At 35.4% G+C, this 16,643-nt stretch overlaps 1 protein-coding gene across 6 annotated transcripts in view; it reads left to right on the top strand.

Moving 5' to 3' along the window:
* Positions 1–16,602, top strand: part of XPOT (exportin for tRNA) — a 28,656-nt gene extending 12,054 nt beyond the window's left edge. For 5 of the 6 annotated variants that reach the window (XM_042017863.1, XM_042017862.1, XM_042017860.1 and 2 more), the window contains 17 exons: positions 956–1,192; positions 1,513–1,551; positions 4,165–4,227; positions 5,215–5,339; positions 6,216–6,360; positions 6,513–6,632; positions 6,810–6,904; positions 7,671–7,740; positions 8,040–8,278; positions 8,763–9,048; positions 10,802–10,991; positions 12,199–12,315; positions 12,401–12,516; positions 13,019–13,066; positions 14,876–14,947; positions 15,495–15,551; positions 16,022–16,602. In XM_042017863.1, coding sequence (XP_041873797.1) covers positions 956–1,192; positions 1,513–1,551; positions 4,165–4,227; positions 5,215–5,339; positions 6,216–6,360; positions 6,513–6,632; positions 6,810–6,904; positions 7,671–7,740; positions 8,040–8,278; positions 8,763–9,048; positions 10,802–10,991; positions 12,199–12,315; positions 12,401–12,516; positions 13,019–13,066; positions 14,876–14,947; positions 15,495–15,551; positions 16,022–16,048 — 2,046 coding nt within the window. In that variant the 3' untranslated portion in view covers positions 16,049–16,602. Of the gene's footprint in view, positions 1–955; positions 1,193–1,512; positions 1,552–4,164; positions 4,228–5,214; positions 5,340–6,215; positions 6,361–6,512; positions 6,633–6,809; positions 6,905–7,670; positions 7,741–8,039; positions 8,279–8,762; positions 9,049–10,801; positions 10,992–12,041; positions 12,122–12,198; positions 12,316–12,400; positions 12,517–13,018; positions 13,067–14,875; positions 14,948–15,494; positions 15,552–16,021 lie in introns of those variants that run through there. The other variant, XM_042017865.1, reaches the window with a different exon arrangement.
* Positions 16,603–16,643: the final 41 nt, after the last annotated feature.

Raw genomic sequence — 16,643 nt, 5'->3', positions numbered from 1 at the left:
TGTTTCCTTGTCTTGAATCTGCCCTCCTGAATGATTCTGTAATAGGTATTGTAGCCAAGATAGCTGATCTAATGTCTCACCCTAAAAAATTCTATGCATAATTAGGAGAAAGAACTTTCTTAAGGACACGTATACTGTTTTGCATGTGTGCACCATCAAACGTGAGGCTTGAAATGCTTATCTGTAAGCTGGAAAAGTATACCTGCTAAGTAAGCACACATTCCCTGTCAGTTGCCATGTTTAAGGAACAGCTGTTCACTACCTGCTGTGGAGAAAGAACAACCAGTCCTTATGAAGCTGTAGTTCTTAGATTGCAAGGCTTTTACCTCTTAATTTTGAAACCTTTGTCAAATTTGTATTCCTACTAATAAAAATCTTACCTCAGTCTTTCTTAGGGAGACTTGTTATTCTTTCACTTTTGTACAGTTATGGCAGAGACCAAAGCATCTCTTTGAGGTGACTGCTTTAGGGGTATGTCTCAATTCTGATCAATGTATTTCTGCAAAAACAAGCCAGAAGTATTTAATATTAACTCTCTCTTACAGGCAGTACTGAAAGGTACTCATTATCAGTATTTCTGAAGTGACCTACAGCTGTTAATTCTTTGACGTTTTCCCATAAAAAGGTTTTCCTCTTATACAGCCTAAAATTTATGGTAGGCATGTGCTACCGCTTTTATTTTGATCCTGCTCTTGCTGTAAAGAGAGAAACAAATCTGAAGAGATGAAGCAAGCTACTGTTGTGTAATGAAGGACAGTCAAATCTGGCATTGCTTTAACTTTTTCCTCTCTCCATTCCCAGGGGAAAATGAACCAGGCAATTGTAGCTTCCGGCTAGGAGACAAGCGTTGATTTAATTCTACATACTAGATATGGGTAGTACAGTCTGTATGTAATCTCATGTTATTTAAACATAAGCTCTGATAGTATTTTTAATCAGGTGTCTTTTCTTGCAGGAAGATGATGTGGATTTTCTGGCCAGATTTTCTAAGCTGGTCAATGGGATGGGGCAAGCATTAATAGCTAGTTGGACTAAACTGATAAAAAATGGTGATATGAAGAGTGCTCAAGACACTCTGCAAGCTATTGAAGCAAAAGTGGCCCTAATGTTGCAACTTCTAATTCATGAAGATGATGACATCTCTTCTAACATCATTGGCTTTTGTTACGACTACCTTCACATCCTGAAACAAGTAAATATGTCTGGCTTCAATTTAACACCCATTCTGACATGATTTTATTTGATTTTTGTGTGAATGTCTCATACTATGTGCAAACAGGCTTGAAAAATAGGTTTTTTGACTAATTAGTATTCAGTATCTTTAATGCCTGTGGTCATGCTATTTCCATAGTATTGTTTAGAGATCTGAAGGAGTTTAGTTAAATCTTGTGTTAAGGGGAAAGAAGGCTTGCAGATCATATGGCTGTTAAAAAAGCAAGTCTTTCTTTTCCTATTAGACAGTAATGACCGAGTTAGGATACAAAAAAATAACACTTGAATTTTATTTTACAGCTTTCTGCACTTTCAGACCAACAAAAAGCTAATGTAGAGGTAGGTATTTCTTTTTTTACTACAGATTCTGTACTTCAAGGACACATTGGATAGGTATATTTCATTTTGCTGAAACAAATCACATTTCATTTATATGCCTCAATGTGTATGTGACAGTAATTAAAAGTAAGGACAGTATGTTCCATCTTCTGCTAAGTAACTGCACTTGTTTCTTTAAATAGTAAACCTATATTGAATTGTGTATGAAGATGAAAGCTATTTTAGAGCTGGTCTTCCCAAACAACCCTAATGCATATGTTGGCAAACTCCTCTGCAGGCTATACTGTTCACAGAATACTCTTAAATCAACAGGGAAGAGTTGTTTTCTTGAAGTTTTTTTATTTTTATTAAAACCTGCCTTAATTCCAAAGGATTGGAAGAAATCTAGGAAGGGTTGTCATAAATATAACCCTTAATAATAGAAGTTAAGCTTAAGAAAGAAGCAACAATTGAGAGATAACAGTTGTAATTATGAGCAATTATATGTTAAACATTATATCAAATATACATTAAGCTCAAGTTTATGTGCTTGAGTTTAGATAATCTTAAGTTTATATGTAAAACATTAAGTTTAATAAGTAAAGCTTTGGAAATAGTAAACTTACATGAATTTGTCAGCCCAGTCCTTCTATTTCCATTCTTTGACTGTTCTGCACCAATGTAGATGTACTAATTTGGATGTTGAACTGGTTAGATTGGTGCAGTTATTTCGTAAGTTCATACAGCTAACAGGTGTGATTCCTTTTCCTTTACAAAGAAAACTGAATTCTGTACCTGTTGTAACGTGAAAAGTTGAATTTGGATGATTATGGTGTAGACTATCTTGATGTCCTTTTGTCTGATGTCTGTTTAAATTGGATTAGGTAACACAATAAGAGAACTTTGATAATAACACTGAATCTTTTTATTTTTGTGACTGTCTTTTGTTCTGACAGCTACATCAAATGATATTACTACTGCAGTACACTTAAGATACTAAAAGTTGGAATAAGTTACTGCCCTGAAATATGTTGGTTTAAGTTGCTTTCATAATGGAGATTTTCATGTTGCAATTATTTCTTAATTTTACTGAGCACTTCTTGAGGGTTTTTGTTAAACTGAGAAGTAATCATAACAATTTTTTTTCTTTCATCCAACTCATAATAAAATAATGCGAAATAGTCTAAATCTTATTGTTGTTTGTCTTAAGCTTTAAATTTTGTGCTTAGCAGCATTCCTTTAAAGTTTTGCATTTTAAAGTTTACACTTCCAACTTGTTCGTTATTTGAACAGGAAAAAGGGGGGGCTTGTTTCTTGTGCCTCTGAAGTTGCAAAGCTTTTTCTCATCAGCAGTATCACATTTTTAATTCTTAGAATGACAGGCCCTTCTAAACATTTTCAGCTACAACTATAATGTGTTAATGTTTTGCAATTATTCTAATTCTTTAATAACACTTGTTACAGAGAAGCAGACAATTCTCACAGGTCAAGGTGACACTTTGACACAAGGTGTCAAAGTATCTATTTCTGCAAGATGACCAAGAATTTCGCCTCAGTAACTTAGATTTAATTCACTGGTCCATTTCGGTGTTGATGAATTTCAGGTTTTGCAGTTAAAATGAAAAATAGTAGTCATTATTTATTTGTCAAAAGGTTTTTTTTTTTTAATTTGGTTTCATTCAGACTTAAGTAGAGCTAAGATCAAGCCTTTATATCGGCTTTAGGATGTATCAACAGGCACTACTAAGGTTATGTTGCACTTCATTGCTCTAATTATTCAGACAGCTTGCTGCTGCAAGTCATGGGCAAGGTGTAGAGAGACCCTCCCACTGAGAGACAAGGTGCAGAAAAGGCCCCCTTGCCTTCTGAACTTCTCAGAGAGGAGTCTAGGTGCAGCTGGATCCAGTCCTTCTCCCAGACTTAGTCAATGGTTTATGTATAAAGGATTGTGTAAGCGTAATTGAAGCTTTTTGCAACTTTGTTCTGCAGGATTAAGGATGGCAACCCAAATATATAAATGATTTATTTTATTGACATCGATGACAATGACTAGACTAAAAGACTTGAATCAGAAGTATTTACCACATGCAATGGATAGTAGTTATAAGTACTACAGTAAAGTGCACCGTTTCTTGAAGCAGTGTTGAAACAGCAATATTAAAGATAGCAAAACACTTACTGAATAGACATTGATGTTACCCACACCAATTACTATGAGCTATTAGAGAAGTTGATGTTATAGCTAAGCTGACTTATCCCTTTAAAATAGTATCTTGGACAGCCTGTTTTGTTTCCTCTGCCTAGATCAGTCATCTTGATCATTTTCAGTGTGAACTGAACAGCACAAATTACAAGCAGGAAATAAAGCTAGATAATACTATCAGAGACTGAGAGGTCCAGAGCATTTATGCTGTCTGTCTGGAATAACATCTGTGTATTGTTTGGATGTAATCCATCTGTTTTGATTTGGACTGTTAACTTCTGCTAAATCTCTGAAAATAACAGTTTGAAAGGGATTAAAAATATTTGTAAACACATAACACTAGCTTTAATGTTTTTTTTACTCTAGTATTTTTAACTGTTATTTCTTATAATTTGTTTGCTTCTGTGCTTACTGTTCTGTTTTTATCTTAGGCAATCATGTTGGCTGTTATGAAGAAGTTGACATACGATGAAGAATATAATTTTGAAAATGAGGTATTGTGTTATCGGAATAAACACATGTGCAACTTAATTATATGTAGTAAAACTTGATCACACTTCTAAAATATGTATTTTTCATAGACTAAATATTTAAAGGTAGGAAGCAAGAGTCCATGGGCTGAGATTTTTTCCTAGCTGGAAAGCTTCTAGGCATGCCTGCATAGAACAAAACAACATAGTAAAGGTATATCCAAGCCAGCTGAGTTAACAGTATTTGTGGCTGTGGTTGTACAGAGCTATTCCTAGGCAAATACAGCTGTGCTGATAACTAAACATAGCTGTTGAGGTGGCTTGTACAGTGCAAATTTGCATGTTTCTGCATGTCAGTTCTATCTTGCAAAAATACTTGAGAAGTATTGTGTAATGAAACTCTCAAAAGACATGCTGCTTGAGCTACTGGAGATGGTCAAAGCTCTGCAAAAATAAGCTAAAGGTGGGGTAAGGTCTTTGATTTCATTTTCCTTCCATGCTTAACATCTCTGTCAGCCAACAGCAATGATGGAGTATGTGCGACAGACTTACTTTGCCCCGGGCTATTCAGAGAGCTATAATCTTAAAAGGGTTAACTTTAACTATATCCAGTCCATTACAAATCTTGTCAGTCCAATTTTAAAACTAAGCTAGATGCTGAGAAAGCATGTCTTTGAGGAGTGAGTCAATTTCTAAGAATTGGGTCAATAAGGCTTTGCCAAGAGCATTTTCTTGTAGTTTGGCTGGTTTTCATTTTGGAAAGCCTTTCTAGTATGTTTCTGGACTGAATGCAGTGGATCTCAACATCTTATAACCAGCCATAAAAGGAGCTTGCTGTTATGCTGCAAGAGCACTGGATGAGCATTATTGAATTCTCTGAGTGTACTAAACTGGTTTTGTAGGTACATGTTTTTGCTTTAGGTGTAATTGTCTAAAACGGTTGTGGATGAATTTAAACATGAAAATAAGGACTTAACTGATGTGAATGCGGTTTTTTTTTTTTTTTGGTAGGGTGAAGATGAAGCAATGTTTGTGGAGTACAGAAAACAGTTGAAACTGTTGCTGGACAGACTTGCTCAGGTTTCACCAGAATTACTGTTGGCATCTGTCCGCAGAGTTTTTAACACTACGCTTCAGTAAGTTGGGGTTTATAACTTGTTTTGTATGATGCCTTTTTGGGGTTTGGTTTTTATTTTCCTTTTGTAAACCATCAGTTTGTAGTGAAATGTGTGATGCAGCAAAGTGAAGTCAATTGACAGAATGAGCTCGTTACAACTTAATGATAAATATGACTTTGTATAATCAGTTATTCAGCTCCTCAGAAAGAAAAAGCTTTCATTTTGTAACCTTAAATGGTAGCTTTTCTTTCCCAGAGATGTTTCTTGATCTTTGTCACTTACCTACACAGCTGTTTGGACAGGTGTTCACTTTGACACATCTCATAAGACTTTCCTTGAGGTGTAAATATTATGCATTACTTTTATCAGGAAAACAAGGTTGGATGGGGGGAAAAATCTAAGTGAAGTATTTTTGTAAAAGAAAAAAAAAAAAAAGTAGATCCAGTCCTGGAAACTGCATGCAAGCAAAGAAACGTTACTAGTTCCCTGGCTAGAAGGACAGTTATGTGTGTACAAATAGGAATCCAGTATTGTTTGTGGGTACCTTGTACCTTAACTGAGCCTCTTACTTATGTGAAGCTGAATGGCTTGTCCATATGTCATAGTAAGCGGGTTTGTACCTAAATAAGCACATAAGAAATCTGTAGCTTTCAAGCTGAAACTGATGAAAGAAAGTTGGTGATGATCTGATGAGGATGTGCTATTTTAGAGGATAAAGTCTTTCAGAAGCATCCTGAATTACTGCCTGGACCTTCCAGTGTTTTCCTTAATTTAAATCTGTTCTATTTATGCTGTACATCTGAAGAAGGCTCAAAAGGAAATACTAACATGATAGAACTGTAATTATTTCATAAGGTACTAAAGACTAACATGATCTTCATATTCTTTCTCTAGGAACTGGCAGACTACACGATTTATGGAAGTGGAAGTAGCAATAAGGCTGCTGTATATGTTGGCTGAGGCTCTTCCTGTATCTCATGGTGCTCACTTCTCTGGTGATGTTACTAAAGCTACAGCTTTACAAGACATGATGAGAACGGTAAGCATGTTCTGAGAGCTGTTTGAAAGTGCCAGTAAAGACTGGAATGTTTCAGTTCAAATGGCTCATCTTAATTACTAGCATGTCACTTATGTTGCAGTTAGGTTTTATAAACAGCTAAAATACTAACTTGCTAATGCTTTTATTTGTAGCTGGTGACTTCTGGTGTTAGTGCCTATCAACACACATCAGTGACCCTGGAATTTTTTGAAACAGTGGTTAGATATGAAAAATTCTTTGCTGTTGAACCTCAGCACATTCCAACTGTACTAGTAAGTGTCATCTCATTTACATTTTTAACTAGGTAAGACTAGATAAGTTCTTAAGACTTAGGAAATTTTCTTGTTCTCTGAAGGTCACTAGGCTGGGTTTCTTAACTCATTGGATGATTAGATTTCCCCCCTGCCTTGTTTAGGGATTCTAAGACTGAAATGCTTTATTGATTGCAGATGGCATTTTTAGATCACCGTGGTCTTCGTCATACCAGTCCCAAAGTACGAAGTCGAACAGCTTACCTCTTTTCCAGATTTGTCAAGTCTCTTAAGTGAGTAAATAAATATATCCAAGTGGCACTGAATTTACTATACGTAACACTTCTGTATGTCACAGTTGTCATTGAAACAGGCTGGGCTTCAGATGGACTGCAGTGAAGTAAAATATCAAAACAGTGCTCTAGCAGGGTTGTTCTATTGTGCAATACTAATGTAGCAGTGAAAATATTTGTCACAGAACACAGAAGTGGAATACATATGCCTAGTATATTTTGATCAGATGTTAAAGCTGATGAACAATATAAACGTCTGTTCTCAGTAAGCAGAGCTGAGTGTGAGTGGATCTGGAGACTTTCAAGAGTAACTCTTCCCTGTTCCTAACTAAATTTTGAATAGTTTTAGAATTTATACTGATGAAGTTTACTCAGTGTATGAGTCCTTTGAACAATCTTTTCCTGTTGGTCTTGTTTCACAGGCATGTATTTAACATAGAGATGGAAGAAGCTCAGAGATGGCTCAGATTTCAGCATGCTTTTATTTTTCAACTGTTAATCAAAATATTTCACTTAAATGATGCATGTTTATAAAAATGAGGGAAAGAAAGAAATGGTTATTTCCCACTGTGCCATGTATTTATTTGGCCTACCACTGGCATCATACCCATAAGCCAGATTTTTCTGTGGCAGTGCTTTGATATTTAAAGGGGATTCCTATATGGAGAAGATAGTTTAGCATTTAACTTCACAGCTTAAACAAAATGTCTTGAAACCTAAATACATGTGCTTCTAAGTAGTGTTATGTACTTGTGTTTTACTTCAGTAAGCAAATGAATCCCTTTATTGAAGATGTTCTGAACAGAATACAAGACCTGATGGAACTTTCTCCTCCTGTGAGTATTTGCAGCAGGTTTTTGTAATGAATGAGGCTTGCACTTACTCATCAGTGTGCCTGGGTACTTGCTGAATTGTAAGCTTAGCATGCAAACATTTAAGCACAAGTAGTTATCCTGCTTTTCTGGAGTGAGATCACTTGCACATCTTACTTTTGTACCTAACTGCAATAATCTTGTTTATGTGGGTTTCTGGGAGTATAGCATAGAGATGGGTATATATAAAAGGCTATGAACTTTGAGAAGACAGCCTTGATAGAGGACACTTAGTGAATTATGCCTGTTATCTTCTATTTTAGGAAAATGGCTACCAGGCACTGTTAAGCAGTGATGATCAACTTTTCATTTATGAAACAGCTGGAGTGTTAATAGTTAACAGCGAATACTCTGCAGAAAGAAAACAGGTTCTGATGAGGAATTTGTTGACTCCGCTGATGGAGAAGTTCAAAGTATTGTTAGAAAAACTGATGATGGCACAAGATGAGGACAGACAGATGGCACTGGCTGACTGCCTCAATCATGCTGTTGGGTTTGCTAGGTAGGTACAGCACAGTAACACTGTCTGTTTCTGGTTTGAGTAAAAGGGAAATACAAAGGATTTACTGGGAAGAAGGGAGTGAGTTTTCTACTTTATTAACCTAGAAAATCATCAGTGGTTGTAGAATTTCTTGTGATAGCTGAGAAAATAAGTCCCCTTAGAGTCTGTTTTGGATCTAGATACAGAGAATATTGAGCAAGTTTATAACGAACCAGCATCTATTTCTTTGCTCAAAGGATTGTATGGAGCTAATCTAATCATATGTTTTTGGTAAATTGTTAGGATTTAATTCTCAAAAACTGCCAAAGTGATTCTATTTCATATCAAAATATTCTGTTCATTACTTCCACTGTCTGGCTCCCAATTCATGAAATGGAGTATTGCAGTTTAGTGCCTGGGTTGGAAAGCATTTTTTCTCAGTTTTACTGCTTCTTCATTGTACTGGAACATGAGCTTATGTAAAACTTGATGTGTGCTTCCACAGCCGAACCAGCAAGGCTTTCAGCAATAAGCAAACTGTAAAACAGTGTGGATGCTCAGAGGTTTATCTGGACTGCTTACAAACATTTCTGCCAGCTCTCAGTTGTCCATTACAAAAGGAAGTTCTGAGAAGTGGTGTCCGCACTTTCCTTCACCGCATGATTATTTGCCTAGAGGAAGAAGTTCTTCCATTCATTCCTTCTGCCTCTGAACACATGCTTAAAGATTGTGAAGCAAAAGATCTTCAAGAATTCATTCCTCTTATAAACCAAATAACAGCTAAGTTTAAGGTATGATATTGCATAAGCTTTTCAGGGTCAAAGTGTTGCTGAGAGATCTTTTCTAGTTCCAGAAAAACAGAACTATGTTAGAACTCTAAGAATTAATAAATGAGTGTATTTTGAAGACTACTGTTGGGAAACATTGTCTTTGATCACAGTCATACATTGCTGGACTCACAGTGATTAAATGAGTGGTTTTTTTTCTTTGATTAATCTTAAAATTTTATATTGTTTAATTTTTTGGATTTGATATTAAAATACTACTTGCAGTGCAAATTTTTTTTATTGACACAATTAACTTCATGCCTTCCACTGAAGTTTTAAGCTAATGTTACAAAATACACAAATCTGAAGTGAACTTTCTCATCTCTTATAATGTGATTTCCAGAAGATAGATATACAGAAATATCAAATATGTGTATAGGGAGGAATATAGATTTACAAGATCTCTATTCTGGGTGGTGGTGCATAAAAATAAACACTGAGACTTCAAGTACTGTTATTCAGAGTAGATTGACAAACACTGAGGTTTGGAAATTGCACGCGAGATGTGCGTTAAGTAGCAGTAGGACTGTCAATTGATAATCTAGCAAAGGCTCTTGAAGTGTAACCTTTGAGAGCCTTCCAGTTTCAAACGGCTCTAATGTAAAGCCAGCAAAACAGATGAAGCTACAAATGTGTTACCCATGTCCATTCCCTGGAGCTGCCACAAGGATATTGCACCGCTGTGAATGGTCTGGGAAATTCATTGCTGTATGAAAAGGTTAAGAAGCCACTTAAATAAGCTTAAATAAACTTCCCAGCAGAATGCAAAATTAAAATTGCTGCAAGTGAAGAGAAGTGCATTTTGTGATAGCGTGTGGATGGACTGCTGGAGTAGCTAATCTTCAGAGCAGAGAGGGAATTTTGAAAAATCAAGTATTTAAGAGACTAGGGAGGAAGACTCTTACTACTTTAGTCCTTTTAGCAAGTTATGCTAAAGGCAATCTGGGATAACAGTAGATAATTAGTCTGTGAAAGATGTGGAAGATAAAAGTCACAGGGGCAAGACTGGACACATACCATGTTCAGGTGTAATATTTAAGTTTGTGTGATACAGTACTACTCTTACTATAACATGGTAAAATAAAGATCCTAGCTTCTATAGTCTCACCTTTAATACTTCAGAGGCATAAGAAAGAGAAGATAAAAGATAAAATCTTGCCTTAAGCATTAAGAAATAAACGTATGAGTTGCCTCTTTGTGGAATTCTAGGGTGTGACTGAATAGCATGCACCTTCAGTTTTTCAATTCATAATTAATTTAGTGCCCTTACGTATATTTCTCACTAAAAGTGTTGTAAGTGACAAGTTTATTCTGTCATGCCAGTGGGAAAACTTTTTCTTTAGTAATCCTTAAAGCAAAGTTCTATAAAAGCTGGCCTGTTGCCAGTTTTAACATCTTAGAGATGATATCCCAGGAAATTTGAAATTGCCTGTCTGAACAGAAGGATGAAAAATCCTGAAAAACCTTTTCCTACTCAAAATGAGGCTAGACCAGACTAGTTATTTTTGTGCAAAAGGCTTAAAATAGGTGATGTGTAAGTCAAGGTACAGTAATGTTTATGGTGACCCTGATGCAACTTGCTTTGTTGTAAGTAATTATATGAAATTACTAACATTAAAAGTGAATCCAAGCTGAGAATTGTAGTGAGCCTTCAAGTTTTAACTTCTAAATGTTGAAGTTCTCTTTTTGAGCTGACACCCTCTTCTGATCTTCACAGACACAGGTTTCACCTTTTCTGCAACAGATGTTTATGCCACTGCTTCATGCTATTTTTGAGGTGTTGCTCCTTCCAGCAGAAGAAAATGACCAGTCTGCTGCTTTAGAAAAACAAATGTTACGGAGGAGTTACTTTGCTTTTCTGCAGACAGTAACTGGCAGTGGAATGAGTGAAGTCATAGCTAATCAAGGTAAGAAATTCAGTTTCTCAAGGATAATACTATGGTTATTCTTACCTACATTTTATCTACTAAAATTATTAGCCTAGTTCCTGGCAAGTAGTATTAACTATCTTACAGCAGAATGGATTAATGGAAGTACTGTGTTGAACTTGCTGATTCAAATTACCTGTTGTACAAGAATTTGGGGTTGTGAAATCCAGCTATAATAGGCATATTCTTCCTATTGATCTTTTCAGCTTTATGTGATCACCATGTCTATTAGGACAAGAACAGTGACAACACATCTTCATGTGTCATTGTATTTGTTTGGTGAATTAGAGATTATACAATGTATAGCAGTGTTCAGACTGCTGGGCAAGACCACTCACAGCTGCCACTATTCATTGTGTCTGTTTTTGGAAGGACACATCAGTAAATCCTGTAAACTTTTATCACTGTTGCCTGGTCTTGTTACCTATGGTAGAAGGCATCATGTGACTTAGTATGTATGTAGTTACCAGGTTTTCCTCACCTTTACTGGCCAGATGCAAATTAGTTCTTTTCATAGTGGGAATTTGAAGTCAGATATCTAGTCGCTTGATACTTTAAGTGATTCTTTCTATTTGAATTCCACCAAAATGGTTAGGGACTTCAGAAAGTTTAAGGTCACTCATCCGGTAAGTGGAGCTCAGAATTCCTTTCCCCTGTCTTAAAATGGTGGTAATACTGCTGGGAAAGGAAAACGTAGCATTTAGTGATGAGAGCTTTCTTGAAAGACACACTTGGTAGTTGCGATGGGCCAAGAAATTTTTAAAGGGATCAAACAAATAAACAAAGATGCAGCACAGAAATTTTGAATGTGTGAAAAATATCTTGCCATATGTTGCAAGATAACTACTTCAGTGCTGCTGAGTTTTAATTAACTCTTCCAAGTTTAGGTAGGGAGGAGAAAATCTGTATTTGTAAACAGGTCAAAGTACTGCCCTCACCTTTGTGTGTGTTAAAGGCCAGAAGAGCAATTTAAATTTCCAACATAAAAAAAAAAAATATAACCTAAATAAGAGTTGTCTTGCATCGTAGGGGAAACTTCCCAAAAATAATTGAGATTTGTGCAAAAAAGAGCTATTTTGAAGTTGAAGCATGTCTTCCAGGTCAGTATTTATATAAAATAGTGTAAGAGTACCAAAACATTTTAGGCTGCAATTTGAAGTGACAAGCTCATTTTAATGTGTTTAAGGTGCAGAGAATGTGGAACGTGTGTTGTTCACTGTCATTCAAGGAGCAGTGGATTACCCAGATCCTATTGCACAGAAGACTTGTTTTATTATTCTTTCTAAGTTGGTGGAGCTTTGGGGTAAGAATGTCTTTCCAGAATTCCTTTCCATCTGCTACTACCCATGAAGCAATAATAGAACCTGAAATATTATTTTTATTTTTAGGAGGTAAAGATGGACCAGTAGGTTTTGCAGACTTTGTCTACAAGCACATTGTTCCTGCATGTTTCTTAGCACCTTTGAAGCAAACATTTGATTTAGCAGATGCCCAGACAGTACTGGTATGTATTATGGATGGTTTTTTTGCATTCATTCTTGTGGTGCAGATTTAAGCTAACAAACCTACAGTAGCCATGTGGTATTAAAGATTGTCATCTCAGAAATAAAATCTCTTAGGTTTTGTGAGATTTTTTTAAAATTTAGATATCTGTATGATTAATTATTAAATATTGGGGTAGTGTATTCTGTCGTTTACCTAGGCTCAAAATCAACTGGAGATCTAAGTATTTAACATTGACCTGCATTACTTATTAACTAATGTTCAGTGAAAGCAAACATACAGAGTTGGCTGTTCTCTAGTTCATTTTGGATTCAGCTGTGCAGAAATTTTTCTGATTAGAGTGGAACAAAACCTTGAAGGTCAAGACTTGGCATTGTGTGAGGGGAAAATGAAGGGATAATGGCATGAACTAGCCCTTGTTTTGGGTCTCATTAGGTTCTTTAGCTTTGAATAGTGAACCAGTAGACCAGTGCAACAGTCTAATGCTCTGTATTACATTTCAGGCTTTATCAGAATGTGCAGTGACGTTAAAAACAATTCATCTCAAAAGGGTAAGCGTCATGATACTTTACAGAGAATAACTGTCACAGGTTTCTTTCTAGTGGTTTTATCAATTTCTAAAAGTTAGATACTTACTAGGGTGAATTCCTACTCTACTGTTACATAAAATAAAAGGATGATCATAATTCTGTTCATGGATACATGATCCAGTAGTTCTACCTCTTGGTAAATTAATGCAAAATATTGATTCTTCATTAAGGAAAAAATTTGCTCACTTTTTTGCTGTGTTAAACGAATCAATTGGCATTCTTTCACTTTCCAGTGTATAATTAAACTGACATAAAAGAGCAATTAATGATGTACTGTAGAGCACTTCTGTGTGAAGAATAAAGTATATGTTGATGTGTAGGAGACTAGATGAAAAACATTTATGGAAAAAATAAATGTGGCATTGTCTAATGCCTAAAAGAGTGTAGTGTATTCTGGTTTTAATAGGAGATGAAATAGTTTCTATGTTCATGTTTGTTTTTGTTACATCATTTAACTTACAGGCTATCTTTTCTGTCAAATGCAAGTAAAAGTCACAACTACAGAAAACTGTAAGAAATTTTGAACCGGTAGAAAAGAGATTGTGTTTTAACTGAGGAGTCCTTTTTCCCCAAAAGCAAGGAAGAGACAAATCTGTAGGAAAACAAGCTTTGGTAAAGGAAGTAACTTACTAGTGCAAATACTGTTTCTTTTAGCTCTCTCATGGTTTAGGACCAATGTTCCCCAATTTAGTGTTCCCACTGCAATAATCCAAACTACGTGCTGCTTGCTCACTCCCCCCTCCCATTCCATTCCCTTTCCCAGTGTCAGACTGGAGAGGAGAATTGGAGGCACAAAAGATGAAGATTATGGGTTGAGATAACAATTTACTGGGAACAGCAGTGAAATAAGAGGCATAACAGCACCAATATAAATAAAGGGCTACAAGAAAAGCAAACTATTTACATGTGAAAAAAAAGTGCTCCACACAGAAAACCAGTTATACTCAAACTGCTGCCACGCTGCCCTGGAGAGGTGGTACAGAATAAGCACCCCTCCTGGCTACTGCAGAAATTTTCCTTGTTCGGGCCAGAACCAGGACAAACACTACTGCTAAAAAATGATCTGAAGTCTTCTCCCCTCATGTGAGGTGTATACCATGTTCTAGTTCCAGGGTCACTTTTGTGAATTAATAGCGTTGGTTCACTTTCCCTTGGTAGATCTATTGGGTTATGTTGGTATTCTGCCAGCTTGTGCAGTGATCCCTTCTGTGATGAAAGTTATCTGATAAATATAGGTAAAGAAAACAAAAACTGAAGTGTTAATCAAAATGTTTGTTTTGCTCAAAGGTTTGGACAGTCCATTTTATTACTGCTTAGTTCACTGCAGATTACATAGTGTTACAAGAGGAGAAATACTGTGTTCATCTGCACTTGGCTACTGAATTTTGCAATGGGATCAGTAGGCAGATACTAATACCTAATTTTTTTATTTCTTCCAAATGTCAGTGAAATTAGAGCTGCCTCTATAATTAATTGACTCTTATAGTTCACAGTAACAAACTGTTTAACTCTATAGTAATTCTTATTTCAGTGCAATTTTTAGTGCATTTTTCTTCTGTGTAACAAAAGGTACCAACCAAATTGCAGTCAAACCTTTAATACCAAGATTGAGAAATCTTTTTATTTGCTAACAGCTGAGAATAGCATAAACATTTGAAAAGCATTACTTCTGTGTAAAATGGTCATGTAGACCACCATACAGTATAAGGCTGTGATTTTTCCATTTGTAAAAAAGTAAGCTTGAAAAAATTGTGTACTGCTTTTCTTTAGGGTCCTGAGTGCATTCAGTATCTTCAGCAAGAGTATTTGCCTTCTCTGCAAGTAGCTCCTGAGATAATCCAGGTAGGAACTCCTAAACAAATACTTGGAAAACTCTTTAACAATCATAAATGTTAAATGGAGAGAAATGGATATTTACAAATTTAACCTCCTTTTATCCCACAGTAAAATTTACTCAGTTATTGCATATGAGAGTAGGATTAATTTATCATAAGGAATAAAGACACTGTAAAGGTACCTCGTAAAAAAAAAAAAAAAAAAAAAAAAAAAAGAGTCCAGTGTATGTAACTGGCTAAGCAATCTTCCTACTTTAATTCAAATTTTAACTTGAAGATCTCCTTGTAGATAGTCATGTTTCTTTCTCCTCAGCTAAAAGTGAATCAGATATCCTGTATTTGAAAAAAAAAAAAAACCCAACCAAACAAATTGCTTTTCACCCTAGAATGCACTTGGGCTGTCATAGCCTTCTACAAGTTTTTTTCCATAACGCACTTTTCTTCGGTTGTACATTAGGGAAAACAGAAGCTAACATCAATGGCTTTGCATATGAATATATCTCAGGTTGTTTTATTGCTTCAGTTAGTTACTTTGTATTTCTTTGTTCTCACAGGAGTTCTGTCAAGCACTTCAGCAGCCTGATGCTAAAGTTTTTAAAAATTACTTAAAGGTATAAAGGTTTTTTTCTTTGAATAGCTTTTACTTCCATTTGAAGTTTACCATACAATTCAGTCATAGTAGTGACTTGAAGTAAAATCAAAATACTGAATTATTTAGTAGTTTTTAGCTATTGGGAATCTCCAAGTAGTAAAGCAGTTAATTGGAAAGACAGAGCAAACAGCCATAAATCTACAAAATTGTCACTCGTTCTTAGCAGCTTGCTGTCTCAGTAGTTTGATACTCTTGTGGCTTTTGTTTAATATCTGAAAAAGCAAAAATGTGGTGCCTAATTGTAGAGAATGTCAGATTGCATCATTTTTGAGGGTGTGAGTGTAACCAAATAGCATGTCGCATCCCTAAACTTAATGTGTTAACCTGTATGTTAAACCCAGAAGTTAGCTCTTTCAAACTAATTCTGTTATACCTCAAGCATTCTATGTCTTATATTGCCTTTAATTTTTTAAAAATAATTCTTCACAGGTATTTTTCCAGCGAGCCAAGCCCTAAGGAAAGTACTGGAATCTCATGTACCTGTTTCCATAAAGCAGAACTCTGGTTGTTAATTTATAAAAAACGCTAACTCTTGTGCCATTCAAACTGGTTTTGTTTTTAAGAAATGTTGCTTTGTGCTCACATCAGTATGTACTTTAACCTTCTGCAAAAAAGAAATGCAAATTCCCCACCTGTGTCTCAGACATGAAGGTATGTGACAACATGAAAAATTATCTGTATACACAAACTTTTATTATGTATAGGATGATTTAAGCTTACACTGTAACACATACAGCAATGAAATTACACTTATTTTTTAAATTAAATGAATTAAATGTAAAAATACCTTCAGACCATAGCAATGGTTATTAAAATGTGTACATTTTTGATACGGAGTAAAATGTTTTAATAAGACATAAAATTCATTTGTTCCTGTATGGTGACATGAAAATAAAACAATCAAAGTCCTTCTTGTAGATAGTCATTTTATTGAAGTTGTCTTAATGATAAAATATATATATACCTCCTATAAAACAGATTGGTGTAATAAATGATTTCATTTAAAAGTAGCATCTGGTTCTATCTTTTTTTTTATAAAAACAATAAAATT

Source organism: Corvus kubaryi, unplaced genomic scaffold (assembly GCF_017639235.1).
Source record: "Corvus kubaryi isolate FWS band 111438036 unplaced genomic scaffold, C.kubaryi_AGA036_p1.0 137, whole genome shotgun sequence".
Taxonomy (NCBI): domain Eukaryota; kingdom Metazoa; phylum Chordata; class Aves; order Passeriformes; family Corvidae; genus Corvus; species Corvus kubaryi.
Note: the sequence above shows the minus strand (reverse complement) of the source record. Positions and strands in the feature narration are given on the sequence as shown.